The following is a 26,891-nucleotide window of genomic DNA, read 5'->3' on the forward strand; positions in this document are numbered from 1 at the left end:
CTTTCCAGCATCAGGTGTGGCGTGATGGAAAGGAAATAGATGTTTTTCTTTAGCACGATGAACCGCACAATCATCTTTGCCTTCCCCCGGGCTGTGCTGGGAACAAGGATGCACCTCTCGGCTGTGAACAAGGAAATAAATGGGATTTCTCAGTGTGGTCTTAGTGCTGCTAAATAGAGAGGAACATTTCCTTTACGAAACATATTTAGGTAAATCCCCATTATATTATCACCATGACAAAGCTGTTCTGTTAAAGTGCTGTGAATTACAGTCTTTTAAAATAAAAGCAATTTTTTTCTGGTTTAGCTGAGATTCATCATGATTTTCCCCTTGACATGCAAACCTGTTGTTCCATAACCTCCAGTGATGTTGGTCAGAAATTGCTTGTGCAAGACCACGGGAGTAGAGGAACTGTAAAACTTAAACTGAGCGAAGATGTGTCTGGCTTGGGAGCTCCTGCCCAGCAGATATCCTCCACAAATGCCAAAGAAAAATCCAGATTTTCCAAGGTGGTCACCCATGTCTGCCTCCAAGAGGGTTTAATTTCACTGTATTCCCAACAGCGACAACTCGAAACCCTGAGCACGTGTGATGAGACCCTGCCCAGTGCATTATCATCAGCCGTGAGATCTCCAGAGATCCACCGTGATTTTGGGCTGTGCATCAGGTTGTCAATTCTGCCACTTTTAGCCAAATATCAGAGTTTGTCACGGGGCTCTGCACAGTTATCACGGCAAGTTAACCTGGAGAATGGCGTAGTCACCAGGTGAGCAGCACCATGTCCAGACTCCACGAACACAACGGGTCTGTTTCCCACGGAAGGTCGCGAGCTGGAACAATGCCCGCGCGGTCGCAGAGCCACAATTCTTCCCAGGGACTCCAAGCAAACTCCCCAGGTCCGGACCGCCCGTGCCAGCATCTCTGCAAGGTTAGAAAAACCTTGCAGAGATGCAACAAACACTCCTCTCTTAGATCAACAACGGGAGCCTTCCAGTCCTTTATTCAAGCTCTCCAAACACAGGGTCCTTCCATTAGGGCCATTGCTGATGTTTAGTGCCTCCTGCTGTGTTTTCTGTTGCAAGACGCTATATATTGCTGAGGGCTCGATTCCCGATGGGAACCACCAATGATCTTTGGTTTCTAACAGGGCGAGGGGTAAAGGACGTAAATCACGGCGTATTTGTCCCCAAAGCTCTCCCCTGGATGGGTTCCTTCATTTTGCCCTTCTCACCCTAGTGTTTGCTCAGAAGAGAGCTGAGCTCTGATGAAGGGGTTTTCAAGGACGGGGTACCAGTTCTGGCAGAGAAGAACAGCCCACTCATGTGGTCAATCAGATGGTGCCGAGGCAGGGATGGGAGAGGAAGTTTTAGGCAAGGGGACAAAAAATCGTTAGTTTATGAATAGAAACATCGGTGCAAAATGTTGTTTCAAAACCGAACGTCTGCTTACATCATCAAAGAAGTAAATTGCACTGAATGTCACTGGTGGTGAAGGGCATCACACCTCTGTTCCAGGTGCTGTCACCCTCCAGGTGTTGGTCTCTTGGTCACAGAATGGGCCTGTCCACAGGGAGGGCAGGATGGTCGTGTTCCTTTCACCAGGCTCCAGCATCTCTCCTGGAACAGAGGTGTGATGCTTTCACCAGTCTTGGTTTCGTCTGAAAATAAGAAACAGTCATTCTTAGACAGGTCAGAAGGTCCCATGAGTTGGTTACTCCTTTCCTGGAGCTGATCCATGTCCCAGGTTGTGCTGTCTGGTTTCGGTTCTGCTCTACCCATACCCATCTTCTTCCTTCTTCTTGTTTGTCACTGGTCAATTATTTCATTTAATCTGTCAGGTAATTTTACGAGCCAGGAAAAGACATCTTCCTGGAGACAGTGAGGTCATAACTCCATGAATTTGCATTTTGTCAACGCACGTTTTAAACGTAGTTTCGTGCAGCGTACCAGGGAAAAATTAACAGTCTCCTGCCCGACGCTTACCCTTCCACCCGAGATCTGGTGGGACTCACTTCCTCAACAGACAGAATGAACTGTACTGTTCTGGGCAAAGCACATCCAAAAAGTTCAAACAATCACCAAGTCACCAGAAGCATCACAGACAAGGCAACCTCAAAGGATCCAACAGCTGCTGTGCAAAGCCAGTCTTTGGTTATGAGCCCCCCAAAGCTGCTTCGTCTCATACCAGAGGTTGAGCTATGAAGAGACATGGACAAGGCCTTCAGCTTCCTTTGACTCATGCTTTGATGTGTCTTTGGAGAGCTAGAGCTTGGAAGCAAAACAGAGAACATAATCAACATTAATTATGCCTGTGGAAACTCCATCCCAGCTCCTTCTGTGGCCAAGAAGAAGCATGTCTGCATCCTGTGTCCTAACGGCCCTCGTCATTGCTGCCTGCTGGGCTTGGTTTCTTCTTCATGCCTGGAACCGTACCAAGCTGCTCTGTCTGCTCATTCCTTACTCCTCCTCCACCTCTGCTGCCATTTCTACTTCCCACAAGAGGCACCTGTGTTACCAAGTAGGTCTTGGTTTATTTTGCAAGTGAAGGCAGCTGCGGGCAAGGAGGGCCTGGAGCAATTGTAGGGGGTGGTAGGAAGGAGGACAGGGGCTGTGATACCCCCTGGGTCACATAAGATCTGATAAGCTACTGTGGTTCTTAGCAAGGCTGCAGGGGAAAGGATGCCAGAGGTGGATGGGGGAGTTATGGGAATTTTGAGGAGACAAGGTGAGCTTGGTGAAGAGCAGAGCTAGTGCTGCTGGTACTTACCCATCCTCCAGGTTCTTAAGAACAGCACAAGGAAATCTGGGCACATCCTGCTAACTTAAGGTGTTGTCACTGACCGCACATGGTCATGGTGGAACCCAACTGGTTACATGCATCTGCCATTAATTCAGCAGATAAGGGAGCGATTGTTTGGTGTGAACCAGCAGCCAGGTCCAAGGAGGAAGGTTGTTGTAGTACCCACTGTAATTGGTGTTATGTCAGAGCAGGAATTGAGAGCTGGCTACTGACCGAAACTCGACAACAAACATCTCATTGTGAAAGGTCCACGTCGCTTCCTGCTGGGTGGATAACATGAAATATAGGGTCTGAGAAAGGAGGTGCTCAGGTAGAGAATGTCTCCAAATTCAGGATGTGCTCCTGCAGCCCCTGCTCCTCCGAGAGCTGCGCAGAGCCCAACCAGGCTGCCTGGTGGGATGGTCCAAGTGTTTTCTGCTTCTGCAGCAGAACGTGGAGAACGTGAGGTTCCTCAAAGGCGCCTGGGCACGGCTGGTCCGGAAGGGACCGCAGCACCTGTCCCACACCTGCAGAGACAGATACACCTCAGGATAACTGTCTGAACTCTGACATGTCTCATGGCCAGAGCAGAAGAATTTGTTGAAATTCCTGCTTTTTTGGTATCTAGAAAGAGATAGTAACACAAGTAAGATCTTCTCTTTGTGTTTTCAAGGAAAAGGTGGTTCTCACAAGAACTAACACTTTTGAGCCTTTGAACATGGGCTTTTCAGTTGAGGTATTTATTGCAGCTGCTGAACCATGGCCAGAGGCAGTGCTGAACTGGATGTGCAGGACAGACCTCCCCATCCAGCCCCCGACATGCCCCCTTGCACCAACTGCTCTGCAGCACTTTCTGCCTGTCATAAAATCATAGAATGGTTTGGGTTGGAAGGGACCTCAAAGATCATCCAGTTCCAACCCCCCTGCCATGGGCAGGGACACCCTCCACTACACCAGGTTGCCCAAAGCCTCATCCAACCTGGCCTTGAACACTGCCAGGGATGGGGCAGCCACAGCTTCTCTGGGCAACCTGTGCCAGTGCCTCACCACCCTCAGAGGGAAGAATTTCTGCCTTAGATCCCATCGAAATCTCCCCTCTTCCAGTTTAAATCCATTGCCCCTTGTCTTATCACTCCATGCACTTGTCCAAAGCCCCTCTCCAGCTTTCCTGTAGCCCCTTTAGGCACTAGGAGGTGCTGGAAGGTCTCCCTGGAGCCTTCTCTTCTCCAGGCTGAACAGCCCCAGCTCTCTCAGCCTGTCTCCACAGCAGAGGTGCTCCAGCCCTCAGAACATGGAGCAGGAGAGTACAGCAACCTGAGAAACCCACCGCTCCCTGCCCAGAGATCCAGCTGCTGCAGGGCGCTCCCTTCCTCAGCCCCAGCTGTGACAGTGCCGTGCATAAAGAGGAGATGAAAGTCTTGGAGCCACCAGATGCTTTTCTAGTTGGAGCAGAAAGGAAGAATATGACGGAGTCACAACTGGAAGTTAATCCCATTAATTCTTGTTATGACTCAAGAAGCTCCATTTCCAGACTGCTGCTTTTCCCCCCCCGATTTTTCACACAATCGATTTTATTCGCTGGGTACGTAGATCCTGCACTGCTCTTCCACACCAGACAGCTCCAGGTGCGCCAGGACTTGCAACGAGGGGGACGTGCAGCAGCAGAACTTCAACAGAGTTGTCTTCTGCTTTGGCCAAGGGCCCGGCTGCTGCTTTGACTTGTTCTGGTCCTTGGCTCGGAGCTGCTCCGTAAATTCGGTATTACAGCTGGCACGAGCGCAGGGGACTCCCAGATGGCTCTAGAACATCAAAGGTTGTCCGGCTCTAGGGTGGGCACCGCCACTCAGCCCCCTGGTATGTAAATCCAAGCTGTGCTTTGTGGAGCAGCTGCAGATCCTGCCCAGCATTGTGAAATGTGCTGTTTCTTTGTTGTTCTTGGTATCTCCCCAAAAAGCGACAAACCAGATTATCCGGTCACTTTGCAGCGATAACGGTGGCCCTCGGTGTTTCAGGGAGCAGCACCGGGAAGAATGCAGCAAGGTGAGTACCCATAAAGTCACTGCGGGGTTTTTTGGGTGCTGTGCCCTCAGCGGTGCCAAGATCAAAGGGGTTTGCTTTGACTGATTATCACCCAACCAAGCAGGACTTTGCTGCTGCCTTTTCCTCCACCTCCCGTCCCATCCCAAGCAACAGCCAGACGTTGACTTTCATCTTTCAGGAGCAAAGAGGAGAGAGCTCCATCCCCATGGAGCTCCCAGTTCCTGGTGTTTAAGTTGGAGATGGTCAAGGGACACTCATGACTCTGCCCGTGTCCCAAGGTTTCTGCTCGGCCGGTCACACTCGAGAGGCGGTTGCGATGCCGCCCTTCCTCTCGGAACCACTCTGCCCACCCTGGCATCACGTCCACCCACTAGACCAACACGCATCCTCCAACACGTCGTTGAGTCAGTTCCTGTTCCTATGGCACAGCTCTATTCTCAGAAAGGTGAGCTGTTTTTTTCCTGCGACTGGAAAACACACTCCTTTATTTTCCATTCTTTTCCTTTCCCCCCCCCCCCCCCTTTCTTTCCATTGACACGGATGTCTGGGCTCCACAAAGGGCAAAATGAAGGTGGGACAGCCCTTCTTCCTGGGTTGTCTCCAACCCCAGTGGGACTAAAGCGTTGCCTGTTTCACAAAGAGGCCCATTCATGGGGATTATTTTGTCTCCCAAGGTGACATTTTGGGCCTAAAGGCCCCTGAGACATTGACAATGCCACCAAAATTGGCCTTGGGAGTCTCTGGTTTTCCTCAGTCACTTCAAACTCCTCCTGTAGTGGAGGTCTGAGGACCCCAAGTCCCCTTCTGTCCCTCTCCTCCGGTACTCCGCAGCGGAGCAATTCCTTCCCGTTGAGCAGGACAGGAGAACAGCACCAGGAGGGTTCAATGAGGAGGGCTGGGCAACCATTTTTGACCAAAAGTGACGTTTTGAAAGTGATGAAAATATTTGATCAATTCTTGTCAATACCTCAGAATTCATTTAAACTGTGATTTTTCAGAAAATACGCTGAAAAAACTTCAAATGTTTGTCTCAACAGTTTCATTCTGAAGTGGTTTGGATTTGCCACTTGAAACAGTGGCTTTTCCTCTCTCTCCACTTCTCTTTAAGTGTTCTTCTTCACCTTGAATGCTGGGAAAACTGGAAATATTAGAAATATTTTTGCCCTGATTAAACTGAAACATCCCATTTAAATCTCCTGCTCCCTAAACTATTTATTTCCACTTTACTTGTAGGCAGGAGAGCTGCAGGTGGGGTCAGATCAGGTCTGAACTTAAATGAAACATCTCCTCATCTCGCACCTCGCTCAGCAAAGCGAGAAACTGGTCCTCCACACGTTCCCAGAAAGTTCCATCAAAACTTTCTGTAAGAAACAAGCACCACAGAGAGAGGAACGAACCCAGGGGAGGCATCTTGTGAAGAATTCATCTTTTTCAACCCCTTTTTTTAACTTGGGGCACACTAAAACGTATCGTTGTCTGCAGCACGAGGCAGCAGCATCTCCAGAACATTTAAGCCAGGGCTGTTTTCCCACAGCAGAAGGCTTTGTGATGCTTCAGCACCTCTCTGGATTAGTGCTTCTTCCCCCATTCCCTCAGATTTCAGTGTTTATGGCTTGATTTTTTATGGATTTAAGGAAAGGGGTGAAATTCAGCCCTGGTGTTGATGAGCTCATTAGCACTCCCCAGCCAGGGAGCTGGCACCAGGGCGTCATGTTAAGAGTCATCCTCTCCTTCCCTCCTCTTCCTCACCCTGGAAAGTGGCACAATTCGATTTGCTCCCAAGATCCCTCACGCCCAGGCAGGAACCCCGACACGCTCAAACCCACAACCCTTCGACCCGCACGGTTTTGCCCAGGTACTCACCGCAGACGACAGCGCAGTCCCGTGTGACACGTGACTTTATTGAAAATATTATATTGCTTTCTAAAAACCAGTTTTAATAAACTCCAAAGAGATACAGTAAGAAAAACCAGCAAAATTATTTAACAAACTCAATTGCCTGGAATTTTCTCTGCAGGAAGAGAGCCAGCTCTGTAAGAACAAGCTGAGAAGACCTGGTTTTGTCATAGTCCATAGAGGTTGAGCACCTCTGACTGCACAGCATTTATGCTCAAGTTCCAGCAGAACTCCAGGTGAAATCAATGACTCTACTCATTGGTTTCAGCTGGAGTTTGATCAGCACCTTGCACCTGAATCACGTAATAAGATCTTTTCAGAGGCCAAACAAGCCACTAACTGCACAGCTGTGCAGTCATTGCCAAGGAAATGTCTTCATGTTGGTTTGAAACTTCTTTTCACCTGCACCTGGTGGGCAGCGACCGCTCTGCACTAAATCTGGGGAAATGTACCATGAGATGTGTCCAGTTATGCTGTAAGGTAAGAGACCAGCTTCGAGCACCCTCAAATGCAGTGCAGGTGGTTCTCCTGAAATTCATACTCTGCAGAAGACAACAGGGGAAGGAAGGTCGTCTGTAATGCACCAGCACTTCTAAGGAGATATTTTTGGAGTCATCAAAACGGTAATTCCACCCTCACAGTGACTGTGAAATACAGAAAATGGCATCTCAGATAATGGCATTTCCTTTTCAGTGTTGGGTTCTGTGGCCTTCATTTTGAGAAGACATCTCAGAAGATGGCCCCAGCTCCCGAGGCCATGCTTTGCCTCACCTATTTTACAAAGTCCCCTGTATTCACCAGCGCAGCACCTGAACACATCCTCCCTTCTCCCTCTCCCACTCCAAGTTTCAGGCAGTGTTTTTCCCCCTACACGTAATTATGAAAAACTCCACGTTACCCTGTGCCCCAAACCGAAGGTATGAACTCCCAGTGAAAGGAATAAAGCCACTCTGTCACCAGTAAAACACTTTCTCTGGTCATGGCTGATCTCCAGTGAAAGCCAACAGTCTCCATAAGTGAAAATGTGACTTCTGGGTGACGGCGGTGCGTAAGAGTCAGCTCTGCACCGCGATATTTTAGCAGTATCCACAGAAAAATGAATAAGTCATCCCTGCAGCTGGGAAACCTCTCCCATTCCCCCACTGGACCAATATGTCATTTTCCAGCAAACACCTTCCAGGTGAGCACGTGACTGCTTGACCTGCACGGGAGTCAGAGGCGAGTGTGATTCTCGCCGCCGTCATCCGGGGACGGCACCGGCGCCGTCTCTCCCGAGGCAGCCGTGCCCACCCCGTTGTGCGCAGCGCGGCCACGATTCAGATGTTCTTCCCGGTCTGTCATGGCACAGGTGCCACTGTTCGGAACTGACGTGTGTTTCTTCTGCACCTGCTCCAGTATCTGCAGCACCTGGAATTGGTAAGCACGGCAGTGAGTCAGTCAGTAATTAGGGGGAAGCATTAATTCCTTCTCCAGCTATGGAAATCATGCCCTCTTCTCTTTTGAGCTACTTGTCTGGGCTCAGCCTTGGGATTACACTAAGCATTTCTGCTCAGAGGTCTCTGGGGCAGGTGTGAATGGAGAGACTGCCCCAGGGAGGTCCATGACCTCAGATCTGAGAGCTCCTTCCACGACTGCATCCGTCTCCCCTCGCAGGTTGCCCAGAGCTTTGCCGAGAGAGGCGTGACGGTGGCCCAGAGGCAGCACCAGGGCACAGGCAACACGGAGCTTGCTTTTTCTGCTCTTTCACACCACCCCACAACAACTCCTCACGCTGCCACAGAGCTCTTCACCTCCTCTGGAACTAGGAAACCCCTAGTCTGAAACCCACTTAATGGAAACGGGGAAAGGGAGCCGAAATAAAATCAAGATTAATTTTACCTGAGACTTGGGGATGATACCGACTCTGAAGAATCCTATGTTTCCACTGTCAATTTTGGTGCAGTCCACGACGGTGGAGGCAATGTTCTCTGGAGAAGGTCCATCGCAAAGAACTGCATCCACCTGAAGAGCAGCAGATGTTCACATCAAGTTCTGCCCAGGCACCCAGGAAAAGAGAGGGCAGTTTCCTCCTCTCAACAGCAGGTAATTATCACCAAGGGCAACTCTGTTCCTTCCTGCCCCACTGTATTGACACTAAGGGCTGAATTTGGAATGGATGAACTCAATAAAGAGAGCTCCATGGGGTGTAGGTCAGCAGCACAGCAAAGACAGGCTTACACAAGCTGAGGAGCTTTGAAGAAGTCCCATCCGTGAGGTGAATGTGTAGAAAATCAGATTTTTGAGGAGTGAGAGGTGGAAGCTCTGTAACACCTTTTGTTTAAAACTGCCCTCATGTCAGCTACTGTAAATACAGAATCACAGAATGGTTTGGGTTGGAAGGGACCTTCAAGATCATCCAGTTCCAACCCCCCCTGTCATGGGCAGGGACACCTTCCACTAGATCAAGTTGCCCAAAGCCTCATCCAACCTGGCCTTGAGCACTTCCAGGGATGGGGCATACAAAGTGTAGCGCTCTCAGGGGTCAGCAGTGAAATGAAAGACAGCCATGTGAATGGCCATGACCATTGGAATTCCAGAACCCACAAAAGTTCTAAAAGCCAGGAATATTTTAAAGCTTTGGCACCAGTTACGGACCAGCTTTAGCTTTAGATGGGAATCCCCTGTGTTCTGACAGCTCAACGCCAGCTGGAGCCCTGGCACGCTCAGGCAGCAGTGGTTTTATTGCCTGTAAGCAAAGCAGCATTATTTTGTTGCTCATGTCACTCTGTGCTGGAAGACAAACTAACTCGCGTTGCCAAGCCACAACTATACTGTTTAAAACAGAAGGATTTTGGTTTCCCACCAAGTTCTGCATTTCACACTGTTCTTTTGCTACGACACCAACACGACAAACGTCTATGAGATTTTTTTCATGAGCTGCTCTCCCATATTCTTGACATCATCTATTGATTTGCCTAATGGAAACAAAGTGGTTGTGTTTATCCATCCCCACATCTTTTGGGACCAGCTGGAACGAAAAGACACAGAGCCCCGGTTACCTTGTCTCCCAGCTTGGCATATACTTGGTTGTGGTGTGTTGTGTCTGCCTCTCCTGTTGGGTTGGCTGATGTGACCACAATGGGGCCCACCTGGTGACAGAAAAATGGGAATAAAAGCTCCGAACAGGTTTTGTTGTATGAACTCTGAAGTTCACCCGTGAGTCTCTGTGGCTCTAAAGAGAACCCAGTGACTCACTCAGGTAGAGACACCAACTCTGTAGGCACTGAAGTCCCACCAAATCCGTGTACGAGTGACTCACACCCTGCTGAACTGGGGTTCACTGATGCTGACCAAGGAAGAACACTTTGTTTTCCAGCAACAGCCATTGCCAAAGACCTACAACGTCTGTCCTAGAAAGGAGCAGAACACGCACGGTATCGCAGTTCCTCTGGCCACATTCTGGACCTTCCAAAGTTACTCTGGGATCAAACAAGCCTGTGATTGTGACAAAAGTGTTCTGTGTAGGCAGTCAGGCACTGTGTCTGTTAATCACATCTTCTCTGGCTTTCTGACCTGGTGGTTATTCCTTTCACCTTCTTTTCTGCAGTAAAATCAGCCACCAGTTGCCTGCAGACCCCACCCCTTCTTAATGATATTTTTCCTGCGGGAGTTACTCTTTTAAGCACTTTTCTCTCCCCAAACCTGACTGAACATGCTGGGATCCTCACTTCACTGAGGAAAGAAAAAAGAGAGGAGAGGTGACATGCCAAGAGGGCTGGCAGAGTGCTCCAGCCTCTCACTATCCTCCCCTCCAGCAGGACAGAGGACCCGGGTGCCAGCAGCTGGCACCAAGCCCGCTTCCTGGACAGTGGAATGGTGAGGTCTGGTCACTGGTGCTGCTGGGATGAGTGTGCTCTGGCCACTCACCAAGTCGATGAGGTGGGTGGTGACAGAGCAGTCGGGGATGCGGATGGCAACGCTCTGAGGGGTTCCGACGTATTTAGCAGAGTCCTTCATTCCCAGGAAGTCCACCCATTCACCTGCACAAGGAAGAGTCACACATCACTTCTGGATGTACGTCAGTCCGTACACAAGTGGCACTGTGGGGACACATGACTTAAAGTTGGAGTTTCAAAGCCAAAACTCTCCAGAGAGCTTGGAAGTAACAGCATTTCCTCACCTCTGGGAACCACCAAGCTGATAGGAGATGGCCAGGCAGCCTCCATGAAGTCCCAGAGGATGGGAGTCAGCAAATGCTTTGCAGGTTCCAGTTGCTTTAGGCTAGAAATCCAGAGTGACATGGGGCGATCCTGAGCCTGGCGCTTGGAGCTGGAAGGGAGGCAAGAAAAATGAGCCTGGAAGTAAGATGGGGATTTACTTTCAAGCTTAAAAGGAAATTGTGTTGGTGAGGCCTAGAGTTAAGACAAGGTGTGTAGGCTCTGCCCCAGGTCACCAGTTTGTAGTAAAAGTAGGACTGTTCAACAAATGACATGACAGGAGGGGTACACTGATGACTACTCCAAATCAATCACGAACATCTACTCCAAATCGAGGTTTTAGCTTCTTGTGCAGTGCTGGGTAGAAGTCCCAACTGCCCAAGTTCTGAGGAAACACCACCAATATGAGGGGTCCCAGCTGCTTACAAAAGTACAGCTAGAGGCATTTGTTAAACACGAGAGGGGGTTTGGTTGTGACAAGATGTACCTACAAATATGTGCAATAATCCCCTGCCCCATTTGCCACTTTTTTGGGTTTCCTTGTGATATCCAAGCTACCTGGCTCCATCACCTGCCAGGACCCTTCAATATCCTAGAAGACAATTACAGCTCAACTGTCTCCTTTCCTCATTCAGATCTTCTCCCCCCGGCTCATCACCTTGTCGTCCCCATGAAGACAAAGCTATGTGGCTCATTGACCTCGATGGCTGCTGCAGCCAGTACTCAGTAGCAGCTGTAAGTCCTGGAGGCTTCTTTAGACTAGCCAAGGAAGCCCTTGCTGAGCCAGCAAGACCAATACTCACTGGTGAGCTTTCTCCACAGCATCAGGCCGATTACAGGCTGCCACAAGCACGTAGACGGTATCTGTGGGGATGCCACAAGTCCCTCCGTTCTTCAGGATATCTGTTGGCATGTGAACAGGGCAGAACCCCTTGAGTGACTAGAAGCGAGGGGCTGTAATTCACGGAAGAGCTGTCGCAGACAGAACAGCCAATTGGGTGCTCTCATCTCCTCGTCCCAACTAACAAAGCATTTCCTCTGACAGTGCATTTTCTAGCATTCATCCAAGAGGAGATGTGGCATTTAGGGGAGTTCTGGGCCACGTTCATCAGGGCCAGAAGTCATTCAGCCCTGTGGAGACAGCAAGCACCTTGCGTTTGCCCTGCTATCTCTGTACAAAGCTTTCAGTGGTAGCCCCAGCCTGGAGGATTCATGTAGCTCAGATGGGATGAGAACACAGCGATATGGAACAGGAGAGACAGCAGCAAATTCACTGCCAAACCCAGCTCCTATCAAGGAATTGCTCCTATTTCCCCCATAGCGTATTTAGTTTCTAATGACTCTTGTAACTTGGCCCACTTGGTCAAAATACCATCAGATTACCACGGTTTCCACATCTGGATCGGAACAATGTCCTTTCAATAGCGTTCTGCTACAAAACCTCCCAGAATTTACCCTACACCCCTACGTTATGCCCCATGTATTCCCCTTACCTGCAATTCTCTTGACCGAGGAAGCTTTCCTGGCAGGCAGGTGAAGGCACTTGGTCTTTCCTCCCCCCACACCACTAAGCTGCACAATGGGCCTACCCATTGGTAAGCAGGAACCCTCAAAGACGCTGTTGAAAAGGGCAGAAAGGAAGCAGTAAAAGCTGACCAGACCAAAGATGAGAGTGGCAGCAATGTCATAGCCAGCTGGAAGAGCGTGGATGGCATCCAGCAAGAAGCTGACAGTGATGAGGAAGAAAGCGAGGGAGTAAAAGAACCAGGCGATGTTTAAGAAGAGTGTGCAGAAGACAATGAAGCCATTGAAGAGCATGAAAGCAATGATGCCTACAGCTGCGTGGAAGCTTCTGGTAGTGCCATAGAGGCCACCATATCTTGTCAAGCCCCAGATGATCCACATAACAGCATAGAGAATGAAGGCACTACTCTCCAGGGTTTTACCCCGGGCAAAGGCCACCGAGCCACACAGGAGCTTAAGGATCCCACCAGCTACCACTACCCATGGAATTACAACAGTAGCAAGCGGAGCCTGTGGGTCCCCTGTCATCGTTATCGCAAAAGAAGCGAGGACACTGCATGCATAGCCAAGTACTTCTGCATCTGCATACTTGGAATACCCAAGGTAGGGAGCGTGAAGGTCTGCCCCTTCACGAAGCTTCAGAAAACTGCTGCGGGCGAGTAGGGCCTTCACAGCACCCTTCCCTGTTGGGATCTTGGCACTTGCTTTCACATTGTACAGGTGAATCAGAGTCATCAAGGCTGAGGCCACAAAGATGGCCACATCCACGCCTTGGGGTCCACCTTCAAAAAATCCCTTGGGATGGCAAGCTAATGCAATGCAGTAGGCCACATAAAACAGCAAATACAGGCCATCCACTGGGCTCTTCAGAGTGAGAAAAAGAGCCAAGACAGCAAAAAGAATGGAGAAAACCACCAGGAATGGAGTTGGGAAAGATGGCTCCTCCGGTTGCCAGATCGGGTACAGAAGGCAATAGCCTCCAGCAAATTTCAGGATGGAAGTGAAACCGAAGAACGTAGCCATCAGTACATCCATTGCACGGTACGATAAAATGCAGATGCCAAGCTGGTAGACCCCAGCTGCCCACAGCCAGGGCACGTGACCGATAAATAGCTTGCCAGTGATGCCCAGGAGCCTACAGCCAAAGACACTGGCAGACAGCATGTTCAGGATCAGACCGGTGACTGCGAAATGATTCACGCTGCCACTGGTGGACTGGATCTGTTCAGGGGTCTTTTTCTTGGCCAGATCCGTGCCAGGGAGGGCAATTTTCTCCTTGGTTAGGAAATAGAGAATCCTCCCCAGTGCAAAATAACCACCAACCAGGCAGACAACCATATAATTGCAAGCCACAGCAGAGGAACCGAAAGCCGTGCCATAGTGCATGGCAACTTGATGAGCACTGGCAAGTGAGAGGGCAGCAGCAATCATAGCCAGGATGGCCTCTCTGCAGAGGAAGCCCACCACTGCAACAAGGAGTAGTGCCAAAGTGAAGGTGACCAGGCCAGGCACCAAGGCACTGCGGAAATCACCGGTGTCGCTCAAAACTCCTTGCCCTCCCAGGACGAAGACCACTCCGTAGCCGCACCAGAACACTGAGACGGTCAGGCAGAGAGACAAGAACAGGGAGGCATTTCGTAGGCTTCTCCGAATTCCTGCGAAACAAATGATTTTTTCTCTCAGATAAGTAGATCTCTTGGCATGTACACATCGACGTGCCGTTTCAGTCCATGGATGCCTAAAGCACTCTCAGAAAACCCGGGAACCGTTTTTAGAGGAATCACATATTCAGTCTGTTAAAACTCCCAGAGATCCTGGTAAAACACTTGTTTCAAACTAACATTGATTTATTTGGTTGCCTATACAGGAAAAATTTCCTGTGCTGACATATATTCTCTAGGAGGATGAACCAGTGGTCTGGCAAAGCCGCCACGGTTTGCACAAACGTCTGGGCGAAGCAGCAGACCAAACACATGCAAAGCTGTCCAAGGGGGAGGCCTCGGAGGTGGCCGCCCTCCGAGTCTTACCTGCATATGCCAAAAGAGCCGCCGACGTGAGCAGGAGGGCTCCCAGCGCCGTGCTGGGGATCAGGGGGGCTGCTCGGGCTGAACCGTAGAAATGCACCGCCAGTACGAGCGACCCTGCGTGGGAAAAGGGAGGTGGGAAGAAAGAAAGAGCTTGGAAACTTTGTCCAAAAAACCAGGAGAGAACCAGAGTGGCAAGAGCAGGGAATAGAGAAAAAAAGAACAGTACAAGATCTGCAGAACGACGCGCCCCAAGGAGCTGAGGGTTGTGACTCGGTTTGTGTCCCAGGTCTCACCTCTCTCCGGGTGCCTGGTTTGAAGAAGCTCGAACTTCATCATGTCTGAAAGTGCCCCCCGTTGTCAGAGAAAGGTAAAAATCAGCTCATGATGACACGGAAGGCAGACAGACGCATGCACACCCTACGGATGATCACACGAGCCTCATGCCTACAGAAAAGCAGCCTAAAAATGGAAAGGGACAGCACTCGGAAAGGTGAAACGCAAAGAAGGAGCAACTGAAAGGGAGGGAACACCGAAAACAGCTGCAGGGAAAACGGGCAGAAAAGGGAAAGAGAGGCAAGTGTATCCAAAAAAAGATCATTTATGAAAACGACTATCAAAAAAGTTTCGATTTGCTTCCCACCCAGGATGGATCGAGTACAAAAGCTCAGGCCAGCGCTTGACAGCCAAGCCAAATATTTTGTTGGCTGCTGAAACAGGCACAGGGATCTCTGGGATCTACAAAAGCTTTAGCCAGGCGGAGAAGACTCAGAACAAACAAGACTCTTCAGCCCCCTTTGAGAGGGGGGTTGTCCACCAGAGCTAGTCCCAACCCCGTCCTCCCATGCCAAGACAACTCGATCCCTACCTGCGGAAACGCCCAAGAGCCCTACGGAGGAATGCAGTGACTCAGATGTTCCGTCTGCCATGGCGGAGCCCGCCGCAGCCCCGGCGGCGGCCGAAATGCCGCCTCTCCTGCCTCCCTACCTCTTTATAGCCACGCGCGGCCGCTGCCGGCGGGCCTCCCTGCTCCCACCCCTTTTCCTACACGCGTCTCCCGCAAGCGTTCCGTTCCATTCCGTTCCGTTCCGCACGCGGGAGGGAGGGAGGGAAGGCGGGCGAGCTCCTCGCTGCAATAAATTTGGGGCTGTGAGTCAGCACGGGCTGCTGGTAGCTCCCTCCAGGGGCCTGTTAATTTTACTGGTGATTAACCCTTGTTAAAAAAGACACTGGAAAAATCAGGCTGAGGGTTTATTACTATTACGGCCTTTTTGCTACTGCCAGTGAGGAAATTACACCGGTTAAAAGGCAGGTTTTTTTTACGAATCCATCTTGCTGGAGCAAACAAGCACTTTGCAAGCCCAGGAGCTCCCTGGGGACCAGTTATTTCTCCTAACGCTGGCCATCGTCCTGCTGTTTGTCCCCGTCACAGCTATGAATGCCTGGCACCAGCGTCCTGTGCTGGGCAAACCCGGCAGATCCAGTGCCATTCCCTTAAAGGTGACTTCTGTCCACGTGTCACTCCACATCCACCTAACCCAGCCTCTCCCACAGGAAACTCCTCCAAAGTGGTTTCCATGAGTGTTGTGTCAATGCCAACGTGCCGTCTGGAGACCATCAGCATGAGGACACATCTAGAGGAGCCTTGTTGGGTTTCCAGCAGAACTGTGCAGGCGGTGGGGAAGTATCAGTCATTGCCATGATCGCTGCTGTATCCCAAAGGGGACACGAGGGACCTGTTCACAGCTTCCTACTGCTTCCCACGGAGAATACGTGACCAGAACATAAAGGCCTTCACCAGTGGAGGACAGGCTGCAGAACGCAGCAGATGCTGGCCCAGGGATCATGCTGGGTCACACGTCAAGTGGGAATTAGGCAGAGAGCTGTTCTGCGAGATTAACAGAGCTTCAATGGAAAACAGGGGCAACACTTGCCTGCACTTATGGATGTTCCTCCATCACTTTGTCTGTGTGCAATGGACCAGTGAAGGGCCTGTTCCGGTGAAGGGCTCGGCTCCTGTTCCCATCAGCCCCAGTTAAAGCAAATTCCACTCTCAGCCTCTTGATAAAACGAATATTTTTGTTTCAGCTTCACACGAATATTACTGAGCTGGTCAAGGATGACTCTGCAGAGGCCCTACAGCAGCAAGCTGTGATGTTCCTCTTGGCAGAGCCTTCTCCAGGTTCCCCCATCAGCCATACTGCACAGCCAGGGCTGGAGGACAGAAAAGCTGTTGGAAATGGGACTTGGAGCTGCACAGACTGGAGCTCAAAGGCAGGAATCCAGGATCATCCCAGAGACATTAGATCTGTAGCAGCATCCAGAACAACCCCAGACTGTCGGGCTCCACGGATAACATCAAAGGACCATGCTCCTCCTGCTTTCTGAGCCAGCTGGAGCATGCTGGCAGGCCTCCAGTGAGCAGTTGGATCCCTGAGTGGCTCCCAAACTTCCCTGGTTTCTTCAGTGCTTTAAAGGACACTTATCTTTGTGTTCACCCTTTGGGAAGATTTTTGAGGCAACACAGTTCCTTCACGCTCATCTTCACTAGAATATTAACACAGATTAAAGCAAAGTGTTCATATGAAAGCCCCATGTCTCTGTCGTAACAAACGTGTGCAGACATTCCCACACGGAATGGAGTAACTCAGCTGAACAGTATGATTTACCAAGAACATGTTCATTTCAGGTGGATCTTTAGGTTCAATACAGCTATTGAGATGGATGTTATGAGGTGAGGAAGCAAGCACTGGAACACACCTGGTTTGTCCAGGGACAAACCAGTACCAGGGAGGGGAACCAGCTCAGTCAGCTTGCAGCAGGCAGAGCTGAGCGATGCGGTTTGCAGCAAGCAGTGAGTTTGTTTAAATCATCAGCCTCTGGCTATTTTTATTCCATCATTAATGGGACCACTCTCTAACCAGCTGAAGGAGGAAGAAACTATCTGTTCAAGTCGCAGCCTGATTCAGCTGCTTTTTATGCAAGAAGAAATAGTGCGTTTCTGACCCGCAGTTCGAGTACCTTAGACACCAAAACAAACAGCACTGAAAAGGCTCTGGGTGTTTTCCACACGTATCTCACAGTTTCATTCCTGTTCTGGGCAACAAAAGTAACTGAAAGGAAAAGCCTGTGTTAGATCAGCTGGGCTGCAAGTCCCTTCTCCCGCGTTTTTCGTTCCTGCTTGTACAGGCAGCAGCCTGGCATCATGAGTTTGGAGATGTGTGCAACAACTGAGCTCACATGCACTAGCAATGAGCATCTTCCTCCCAGTTTGCCTGCTGGGACTGGCAAACTTGCCACAAAACTGTTTTGTTACACGCAGGATGTACTTCGTGTCTCCCCCAGATATAATGGAGACCCAAGGAAAACTTCTTATAAACAACCCCTGAAAAACATCTTTCAGCCATATCATGTGAAGGTTTTTGTTCCCTGAAGAATGGCAAGACAGCCTCAACAGGTCACCGTTATTTCAACAGTGCAAAGTTGAAGTAGAGAGGTACACGATCATCTCCGGTGTGGGCACGTCCAGGACAAGGGAGCTTCTCCGTCACACGCTGCGAATCTTGCTGCCGTGAGCCCCCAGGGAGGTCAGGGCTCTGCCAATTCCTGGTACCACTTTCCTGGCAAATGGAGAGATGCTGCTGTTGATGAAGAATCAAGTTATTAACTTCTAACCTCAGGACAACTACAACCAAGTGCAAAACATCTGCTCTTGAGAGATGAGATGTGAGGATAAAGAACATTTAAGAGCAGAAGAGGAAATCTTGAGGATGCCTATGCAGTGCAGGGTTTAAAAAAATGTGACACAGAGAGGAATGCACTGGCTGGAAAACTTGCTCAGGGTGGGCTCTCTGATACCATCTATGTGCAAAGACTTTGATACTTTGGAAGAGAATGGAAAATCAAAAGCTGAGAGGAAAAACACAGCTGCTCTGTTGAACAGGTCACGTCAGCTGGGGATGCTTTGGAGACAACGTGCTGGGAAGAAGATCTGCAAGGGAGCAGTCAGATGAGGAAACAAATAATATTTACGTGCCCTGACTGTGGCACTGGAAAGAAAACCTTCTCGCCAGTAAGAAATTCAGCCCAACCCTCCCGGCCCCACCTGCTCCTGGGGGAGGGATCGCACTATAAAAGGCTCCGGGCAGTGAACAGAGATGCACAGCAATTCGGGGCTCTCCAGGGAATCCTCCTGCTCCGGCAGTGACCATGGGAAAGAGAGTGGCCGTGGTGCTGGCTGGCTGCGGGGTGTACGACGGGAGCGAGATCCATGAGTCCTCGGCCGTGCTGGTGCACCTGAGCAGGGAGGGGGCACAGGTAAGGGACCCCGGCTGGCTCCTGCCCACCTCGGCTCCCCTCGCCCTGCTCTGCTTTCCAGTCTCTCTCTCTCGCAGAAGGTTCCTGCCTCTGGAGTTTGCAGCTTGCCAGACTAACGGCAAGCTGGCCGCTGCTGCTGGGGTAATTCCAAAGCCGGAGCTAAAGCAAGCGGCACGGTGCGGGAGCTGCTAGGCGAGCGCGGAGAATTCCCCGATCCCTGCTCCGCTCTCTCAGGCAGAGAACTCCCCGATCCCTGCTCCGCTCTCCCAGGCGGAGAACTCCCCGATCCCTGCTCCGCTCTCCCAGGCGGAGAACTCCCCGATCCCTGCTCCGCTCTCCCAGGCGGAGAACTCCCCGATCCCTGCTCCGCTCTCCCAGGCGGAGAACTCCCTGATCCCTGCTCCGCTCTCCCAGGCAGAGAATTCCCCGATCCCTGCTCCGCTCTCCCAGCTTTGCTGTACCGAGGGCTGGCTCGGCGCTCCGTGTCGAGTGTATCCAAACTCTCAAACAAACCTTCCTAAAGGCGGTCTCGTGTTTTTGGCTTGCAATTCCTCCTTCCTGCTTTGCTGTTTCTGACTGAAAGACTACTCTTGGTTGTGGCTGTTAGAAATCCATCTTTCCAGAACCCCGAAGATTAGAACGGGAAACAGGCAAGTTCTCGTAAGCTGAACTTGGACGGGGTAAAAGAGGCGCCCCCCAAGCAGCTGCTTTAAAATACTGTCAGTCCCGAGAGCCGCTCTGCGAGGCTGGAACGGGAGGGAGAGAAGCCCTGTGCGACAACACCCTCAGCTCTGAGCCACCCACTGGAATCCTCCCGGGAATCGGAATTGCTCTATCAAATACACGGCGGTGGGGTAGATGTGCTGCAGAGCCAGCCCACCCCATCCCAGAGCCGTCGGAGTGTGGGTTCTCCGTTTGGCTGAGAGCCAAGGCTTGTCCAAACCTTGTCTCCTCCTCTCTCCCGGAGCTGTTGCAGTCGCTTCCCTCCTGCCGTACCCCGAAGCGGCAGGCTCGGAGCACATCCCGCACTCATCCCTGGGTCGGCAGGGACCTCTCGTGGAGGAAACCCAGGTGTTATGTCAACTCCCTCCTCTTATTTTTTGGTCATGTTTGCCTGAGGAAAGAAAGAATGGAGTGGAGTGGAGTGGAGTGGAGTGGAGTGGAGTGGAGTGGAGTGGAGTGGAGTAGAATAGAATAGAATAGAATAGAATAGAATAGAATAGAATAGAATAGAATAGAAGAATATTTCAGTTGGAAGGGACCTACAATGATCATCTAGTCCCACTGCCTGACCATTTCAGGGCTGCCCCGGTGAAGGTGATTGATTGGGATATGGATGGAAACCTCTAACAAATGGCTTTACTGATGGCTCTTGGGACTCTTTGCTTTCCTAGGAAGGAAAGGAGTCACTGCTCCCTCTCCAGCACGTCAGGCCCCAAAACAAGCACTGTGGGCTAGCTAGCTCCTTTGCTTTCACCTAACAGCACCCTCATTCTTTTAAGGTCAGGAGAAATATTCCTGTGCAGAAGCTACAAAAGACCTTTCTTTCTTTCCTTCCTTCTTTCTCCTCCCTACGACAACAACCTTCCCAACACCAGTACCAGGTACAGCTGACTCTGAAGGTCACTGCGCTCACCAGCAAAGTTCTTTCCTAACAAAGTAACTCAAAGCATTTTCATTCACTGCTCATGATCCTTAAAAATCTTGGGACACACTCCTGAAGGATAACAGAACTTTTCCCTCCCTCCCCAGACAGAGGTTTATGCTCCTGATGTTGACCAGATGCACGTGGTGGACCATGTGAAAGGACAGCCAACTGAGGAGAAGCGCAACGTGCTAGTGGAAAGTGCCAGAATAGCCAGGGGCAACATCAAGGATCTCGCTAAGCTGGATGTCCAGGGGCTGGATGCCCTCATCATACCAGGTAGGATGGCACGCGGGGGCTGCACAACCAAAGTCTTGAGAACAGCTTAGATATGCCATAAGCCCTGAATGAATTGGGAGGCATGGGCTGGAGAGCAACTGGGCAGAGCCACTGGGGAAGAAGACAGGCTGGAAGCAGTGACTGGAAGGACAGACATCTTCCATCTGTGCTGGCACTGGCATGTGGAAGCTTATCCCAAGAGGAGAGGGCAGATAACTGCCAATTGAATTATCCTCTGTACCATCTCCTGAGCTTTTTTTTTACTGGTTGTAAAACTATCCCCTCCCTCACCAACATGGAGGAGAAGAGGCTGGGACAGAGAGGGGTGACTCACAAGCGGAAAGCTTGATCGGTTCAGCAATTCATCCTCAGTGAAAGTATGACCATGTGATTTCAGTGGGGATGGATTACGCCTGGAGCAAGGATTAAAACTTGTCAGCATGTTCCACCATAATTCGGCAAAGAGTTCATGGGTGAGACACAGTACCCAGCAAAGCACTGATACCTCCCCGCTTCAGTTCTGTACGGAAGCAAGAAAGGTGCTTTGATGTCTCCTCTCCTGGCAGTCAGCTCCCAGAGCTTCCACTTGTTTGTTTTTAACTCTTTCATCAACACTGGACAAATGCTGCCATCCACCAAATCCGTTTTAGCATTTTAAGTAATACCTGAAAAAATCCCGCCCCGGAGTACTGATCCTCTGGTCTAATCTGTTCCTCCTTTCTCAGGTGGCTTTGGGGTGGCGAAAAACCTGAGTACTTGGGCCACCCAAGGCAAGAACTGCATCGTCTCCAAAGAGGTGGAGGACGTCCTGAAGGCATTCCACGCCGCCAAAAAGCCCATTGGCCTGTGCTGCATTTCCCCAGTGCTGGCAGCCAAACTCTTCCCGGGCTGCGAGGTGACTGTGGGCCACGACACGGAGTGCGAGAAGTAAGTGCCCATGGAGTGCTTGGCATGGAACCACACCATCACCACCAGGGAACCAGCAATGCCCCCAGGGCACACGGCAGCCTGCTGCAGCTCTCCTGCCCAGACAGCTGCAGTCTTGCCATGAGCTGAGCGTGAGTTCCGAGAATGAGGGATCCACATCCCACATTTACTAAATTAACCTTGGCTGAGAAATTAAATACCCAGATTTTTCCATGTGCCACTTGCATTTACACCTCCTTCTACCGAGATCTCAGGTTAAAATCAGAAATTTGAGTTTACTTTTTACCATTTTCTGTAACAGAGGTAGTTTGCCACACGGGGGCACAAGAGACTGCAGGAATCCCAAAGGAATAAGTTAGATTCTGAGTCAGGAAGATGCTAAAATTTCTGGGAAGGAGGAATCTGTCCTTCCCTTGCCCAAGAGGGAGGGTACCAGGGGGGTTAGTGGAACAAGCAGAAGCAGCAGAAGGGCACGGCAGCTCCTTTCCTTCCAGCACGAGGCAAAAGCCATCCTTCCCTTACGCTCTTCCCTCCACAAATACAACCTTGTATTTGCCTTCCCAACACACACAGCACCTTGTCTCATGCACCTTTGGGTCCCAGGTTAGAAAGACACCAGAGCACTGGTAGGAACAGGATGGTTGCACAAACCTGGTGGTGTGAAGAGAGGGAGTGAAACTGTCTTTACTCGTCTGGGAAAGCTGTGACCGTGTTCTCCCCACGGCAGGGAAGGAACTATGATGGCTCACGCTCGGAAGGGCTAGTAAGTAACAGCACTTGTAGGAAGCTGGTGAAAAAACCCAACAAACCTAAACACAAAGTCTGGAATGGGTAGAGTTAAGAAGCAGAACATCTACAGGGGAACATCAGGGTCTTATTTTGGCTTTACTGCAGATTTTTAAGTAATCTACAGGTGTTCCTGGTTCTATAGCTCTGGAGAAACTCCTCTGACAGGACAAGATTTGGATCCTATTGAGCAGGCTTTCTGTAGGGACCATCATCTCTCCGTAACCAACAGACTTCTCGCTCTGGGCCTTCACCAAACGGCTCTGTGCAGTGACAGCTTCCCCACACAGGGTTATTCCCTCTTCTTTTGCAGATGGCCTTACGCCAAGACTGCTGAGACCATGAAGGAGCTTGGCTGCAAGCACGTGAACAAACACGTCACTGAAGTTCACGTGGACGTGAGGAACAAGCTGGTGACCACCAGTGCCTTCATGTGCAACGCCCCCATTCACGAGATCTACGATGGCATCGGAAAAATGGTCAGAGAAGTGGTCAGACTTGCCTGAGTGCCACAGCACCACGGAGTCCATCTCCTCCAGAGAGCAGGCACTGAGCCTCAGACAACGTTCCTCCCCTTTTACACCCACGTGTCAACAGGCAAACTGCTACTCAGACGGAGTCCTTCCTCCCCACCACACCACTGGTGGCCGCTGAGGAGAGAGAACTCCGGAGCAATGGAAGCACTGTCGTGTTCTGGCACGGAGACACCATTCACTGACTGCAAACTGGCAGTCTGACATCATTGGCAGCTGAATTAGTGGCTAATGAATAAAACCTGATACTTTTTACATAGGCTGAACTCTGCTTTCATTTTTGCCTTTTACTCTGGATTAGGACGTGCTCCTGGTGCTACTGGTTGGCCAGTGAGTGGGGAAAATGACACAGGAAGAAGCCACCAGCAACAAACACCCCCTTGTTCCCTAGGATTTGTCAGAACCTTCCCCTAGGATTTGTCAGAACCCAGATTTAGGCGTGAAGAGGACAGGGGTGAAAGCAGAATCAAACCACTGTCAGCAGTAGTCACTCCCTACCCAGGTCTCAGGTTAAAATCAGAAATTTGAGTTTACTTTTTACCATTTTCTGTAACAGAGGTACTATGCCACACGGGGGCACAAGAGACTGCAGGAATCCCGAAGGAATAAGTTAGATTCTAAGTCAGGAAGATGCTAAAATTTCTGGGAAGGAGGAATCTGTCCTTCCCTTGCCCAAGAGGGAGGGTACCAGGGGGGTTAGTGGAACAAGCAGAAGCAGCAGAAGGGCACGGCAGCTCCTTTCCTTCCAGCACGAGGCAAAAGCCATCCTTCCCTTACGCTCTTCCCTCCGACAGACGCTCCAAAGACAGACTCTGCTGTAGCTGCCGCCTCTGCAGAGAAGCATTTAGCAACCAGGGCCCCTCTGAAGACTTAACAGCTAAAGCTGAGTCTCTTCAGGTTCCTGGAGAATTGTTTTGTTATTTGGCAGCGGATCGGAGCGCGTGCTGTACCAGCAGATCTGTTGGCGTGTTTGTGTGCTTCTTTCTGCAACTCTGATGGCTCAAAATGAGACACTTTGTTTTAAAAACAACCTTGTATTTGCAGCCACGGACTGTCCCTGCAAACACATGGAGCTTGCAGCAGCAGCACTCATAACTGCTCTTCCTTTGCAGAGAGATTTCTTTAAATGTATGAACTGGGCAGCAGTTAGTTAAGTTGCAGCAGTGTGTTTACTTACTTTTTTTTCAGTTTAAAGAACACACTACAAAAGGGGGAGGGGATAATCACCATAAGACAAGGGCATAAAAAGCTGATCCCTACAAATATGTCACATAAAGAGTTCACTATACCTGGGCCCAAACCAAGACATTAAACCAAAAACTTCAACTGCTGGGAAACAGATTTACACCATCTGGTTTTGAGTCCTCCCTTTACCAAACCATCATCTTCTGACACATGGTTTTTAGTCAGAGAAGGATCAAATATTGTCACTGAAAAACATGATTTGTGTATCGAAATCAAAGAGTGCAAACATCTTACGAGCACAAACAAGCCACCACGTTACTACGTGTGAGCAGGTTTGCAGTTGGTAACTGTTCACAAGCACAAGTTCAAGATCATCCACTTAAAAAAAAAAAGGATCTATATTTTCTGCAGTCTCAAAAGAAATAAAAGACTGTGAAAAAGTGAGGCACCTACCAAAGGCAGATACACACGTGCGAAAATAGATAAAACCCTGGTTCAGTAAAGGCTGGTTTGCTCCATGATCCGCAAGAATTCCTGCTCGTTCACGTCACCATCCCATCTCTATCTGCCTCATCGATCATTTCCTGAAAGACATTTGTGTTCAGAAATTAGATGTGGATTAGACTAGGATTAGAATCGTTAGATTAATTCAGAATCGGAACCATTTATTTTTAGCAAATGGCATTGGAGGGGACAGTGTTAGCTCAATGGCAGACCTACTATGCTACAAAATATTTACTAAACCAGACACTAGTATGTTTTTTTATCTATATATTTATACTAAAATTGTATTATAGGAACTGTCCTGGAAGAAACAAAGTGCTTGGAGCAGAGTTGTTCCTTTTACATCACTGTAACTCCACAAAACTGCAACTCTACTGACGCCATTTCCACGGCCATGTGTGCTTCACCCATCTTTGACCTCAGAATCCATTTCCCTGTCACGAATTGACAGAAGCTTTTCCATTTCTGCCAGGAGAGACAGGGCGGATTTTCCTGAGTTCAAGTGTGAAGATCCCACAAGAGGCTAGAGGACAGCACCTAAAGCTGAGAGACTGCTGCCTTTACCTAAAACTGACCCTGAGAGGTCTTCCTTCCCCCCCGGAGAGAGAGATTCCCATTCCCTGTTCCCACTGCCAGCTCTAGTGCTCAGCAGAGCAGTGAGGGACGGCTCCGCTCTGCAGGCAGAAGGACTGTGACTATTACATGGGTTTTAAACAAACATGAATACGAAACCGAGTAACACACGAACGTTCTGTGACCACCTTCCTATTCCACGGACCTTTCCATGTTCACTACAAGACAGACAGTGTTTGTGCACGATGTGGTTTCACACGCCGGGTACGAACCTGCAGCTCTTCATCTGGGAGATTCTCCCCCCAGTTCTTTGGTGACACATTTGAGGTTTGATGAAAGAGATTTTAGCAGTTTCATCGTCATCAAAGAGTTTGACAGCTTTGAGAATCTCCTCTTCGGAATCATTTTCAGCCTTAAAGAAGTAAGCACAAGTTTAAGGAAAAAAGGTAGTGGTTATGTCGTAGGTGACACTCAAAACAAAGCTCTAAAAGACAATAGAAAGACTGAGGAACTCTCCTAGGAGCAAACGTGAAGCCCAGGCAGCAGGAAGCACACGTGCAGGAGCTGAAGGCAGACAGACCCAGCCATGCTGCTGAGCCTCAGGGTTTCAGGGCACTTTTCTTCTCTCACAGCTCACCAGACATCCTTGGGATGCCGGTACCGGGATCTTCCCGTTAAACATCTGGTTTTACTCAACATGTTTTAAGATTTTTAAACCCAGAGATTTCGTCTGCAAATACCTTAAAACTCAAGAGAAGAAAGTACAGCGCATTGCTACGCAGCCATCCACGTCACGTGTCCACGTAGAGGCCTCGGCACGGCAACATGACAGCCCGCCCGCCCCGGGAAAGGCGGCTGCGGGCCGCAGGGCAGCGGCAGCGGCCGCCGCAGCCCCAGCCCGGGCCGCGGGGCCGCTCCAAGCGGACAGGGGCCGCCCCCGAGCCTGCCGGAGCGGGGCAGCGCAGGGCCCGGGGCCGCCCCCCGCCGCACCGGGCCGGGCCGGGCCGCACTCACCATCCTCGCAGCCGGTGCCTTGTAGCGGCTCCGGTCCCGGGAGGCCGGGACTCAATACCGCCCTTTCCCATTGGCTAACGCCCCCACGCCGCTGCTATGGCAACCAGCGCACCTGTTTGGCGGAGCCCGGGCGCGCGAGGCGCTGAGGCGAAAGCTATTGGCCAGCACGTGGGTGGGGCGGGCCCAGGAGGCGACCGACCGGGGAGAAGAACCTCTGCTCTTTCCGTCAACTCGATTGGTCGAAGGGGAGAAGGTGCGGACCAATCAACGACCGGCAGCCATGTGGCGCGATGCTCAGCCCAGGGGCCACGGGAGGAGAAGCGGCGCGAGCCGGCGGAGTGGGCGGGGCCTGCTGGAAGCGTCCGCACCGATTGGTGGGTGGGCGGGGAGGGCGGGGCAGGGGGCGGAGCCTGGCCGGGGAAAGGGCGCGCTGCGGAGGGCGCCGTGGGTGCGGTGAGGGGCCCGGGCGTGTGCGGGGCCCGGGCGGTGGGGGAGGCCGGGGGGCGGCCGGGCCGTGAGGAGGGCTGCGGTGTGGGGAAGGTGGTGGGAGTGGAGGGGTGGGGGAGGCCGCAGGGGCGTGGGGAAGGGCCGGTGTGGGGAAGGGCGTGGTGAGGGAAGCTGGCGGTGGGAGGAGCCGGAGGTGTGCAGAGGGCGGCCGAAGGGGTAGGAG

General features: G+C 50.8%; 2 protein-coding genes across 2 annotated transcripts; one reads left to right on the forward strand and one right to left on the reverse strand.

The window, feature by feature from the left end:
* Positions 1-7,926: 7,926 nt before the first annotated feature.
* On the reverse strand, positions 7,927-15,387 carry LOC104373119 (uncharacterized). Its single transcript, XM_086619843.1, has 9 exons — positions 15,327-15,387; positions 14,462-14,575; positions 12,404-14,089; positions 11,714-11,813; positions 10,874-11,022; positions 10,621-10,733; positions 9,753-9,842; positions 8,593-8,715; positions 7,927-8,121 (listed from the first exon to the last, which is right to left on the reverse strand). The coding sequence occupies exons 1-9, from the start codon at positions 15,385-15,387 to the stop codon at positions 7,927-7,929; spliced, it is 2,631 nt and encodes an 876-aa protein (XP_086475969.1).
* A 3,280-nt stretch (positions 15,388-18,667) lies between these two features.
* On the forward strand, positions 18,668-22,918 carry LOC104373118 (glutamine amidotransferase-like class 1 domain-containing protein 3, mitochondrial). Its single transcript, XM_086619717.1, has 4 exons — positions 18,668-18,775; positions 20,528-20,699; positions 21,425-21,626; positions 22,726-22,918. The coding sequence occupies exons 1-4, from the start codon at positions 18,668-18,670 to the stop codon at positions 22,916-22,918; spliced, it is 675 nt and encodes a 224-aa protein (XP_086475843.1).
* The last annotated feature ends 3,973 nt before the right edge of the window (positions 22,919-26,891 follow it).

The sequence above is a fragment of the Tauraco erythrolophus genome, chromosome 13 (assembly GCF_009769465.1).
Source record: "Tauraco erythrolophus isolate bTauEry1 chromosome 13, bTauEry1.pri, whole genome shotgun sequence".
Taxonomy (NCBI): Eukaryota; Metazoa; Chordata; class Aves; order Musophagiformes; family Musophagidae; genus Tauraco; species Tauraco erythrolophus.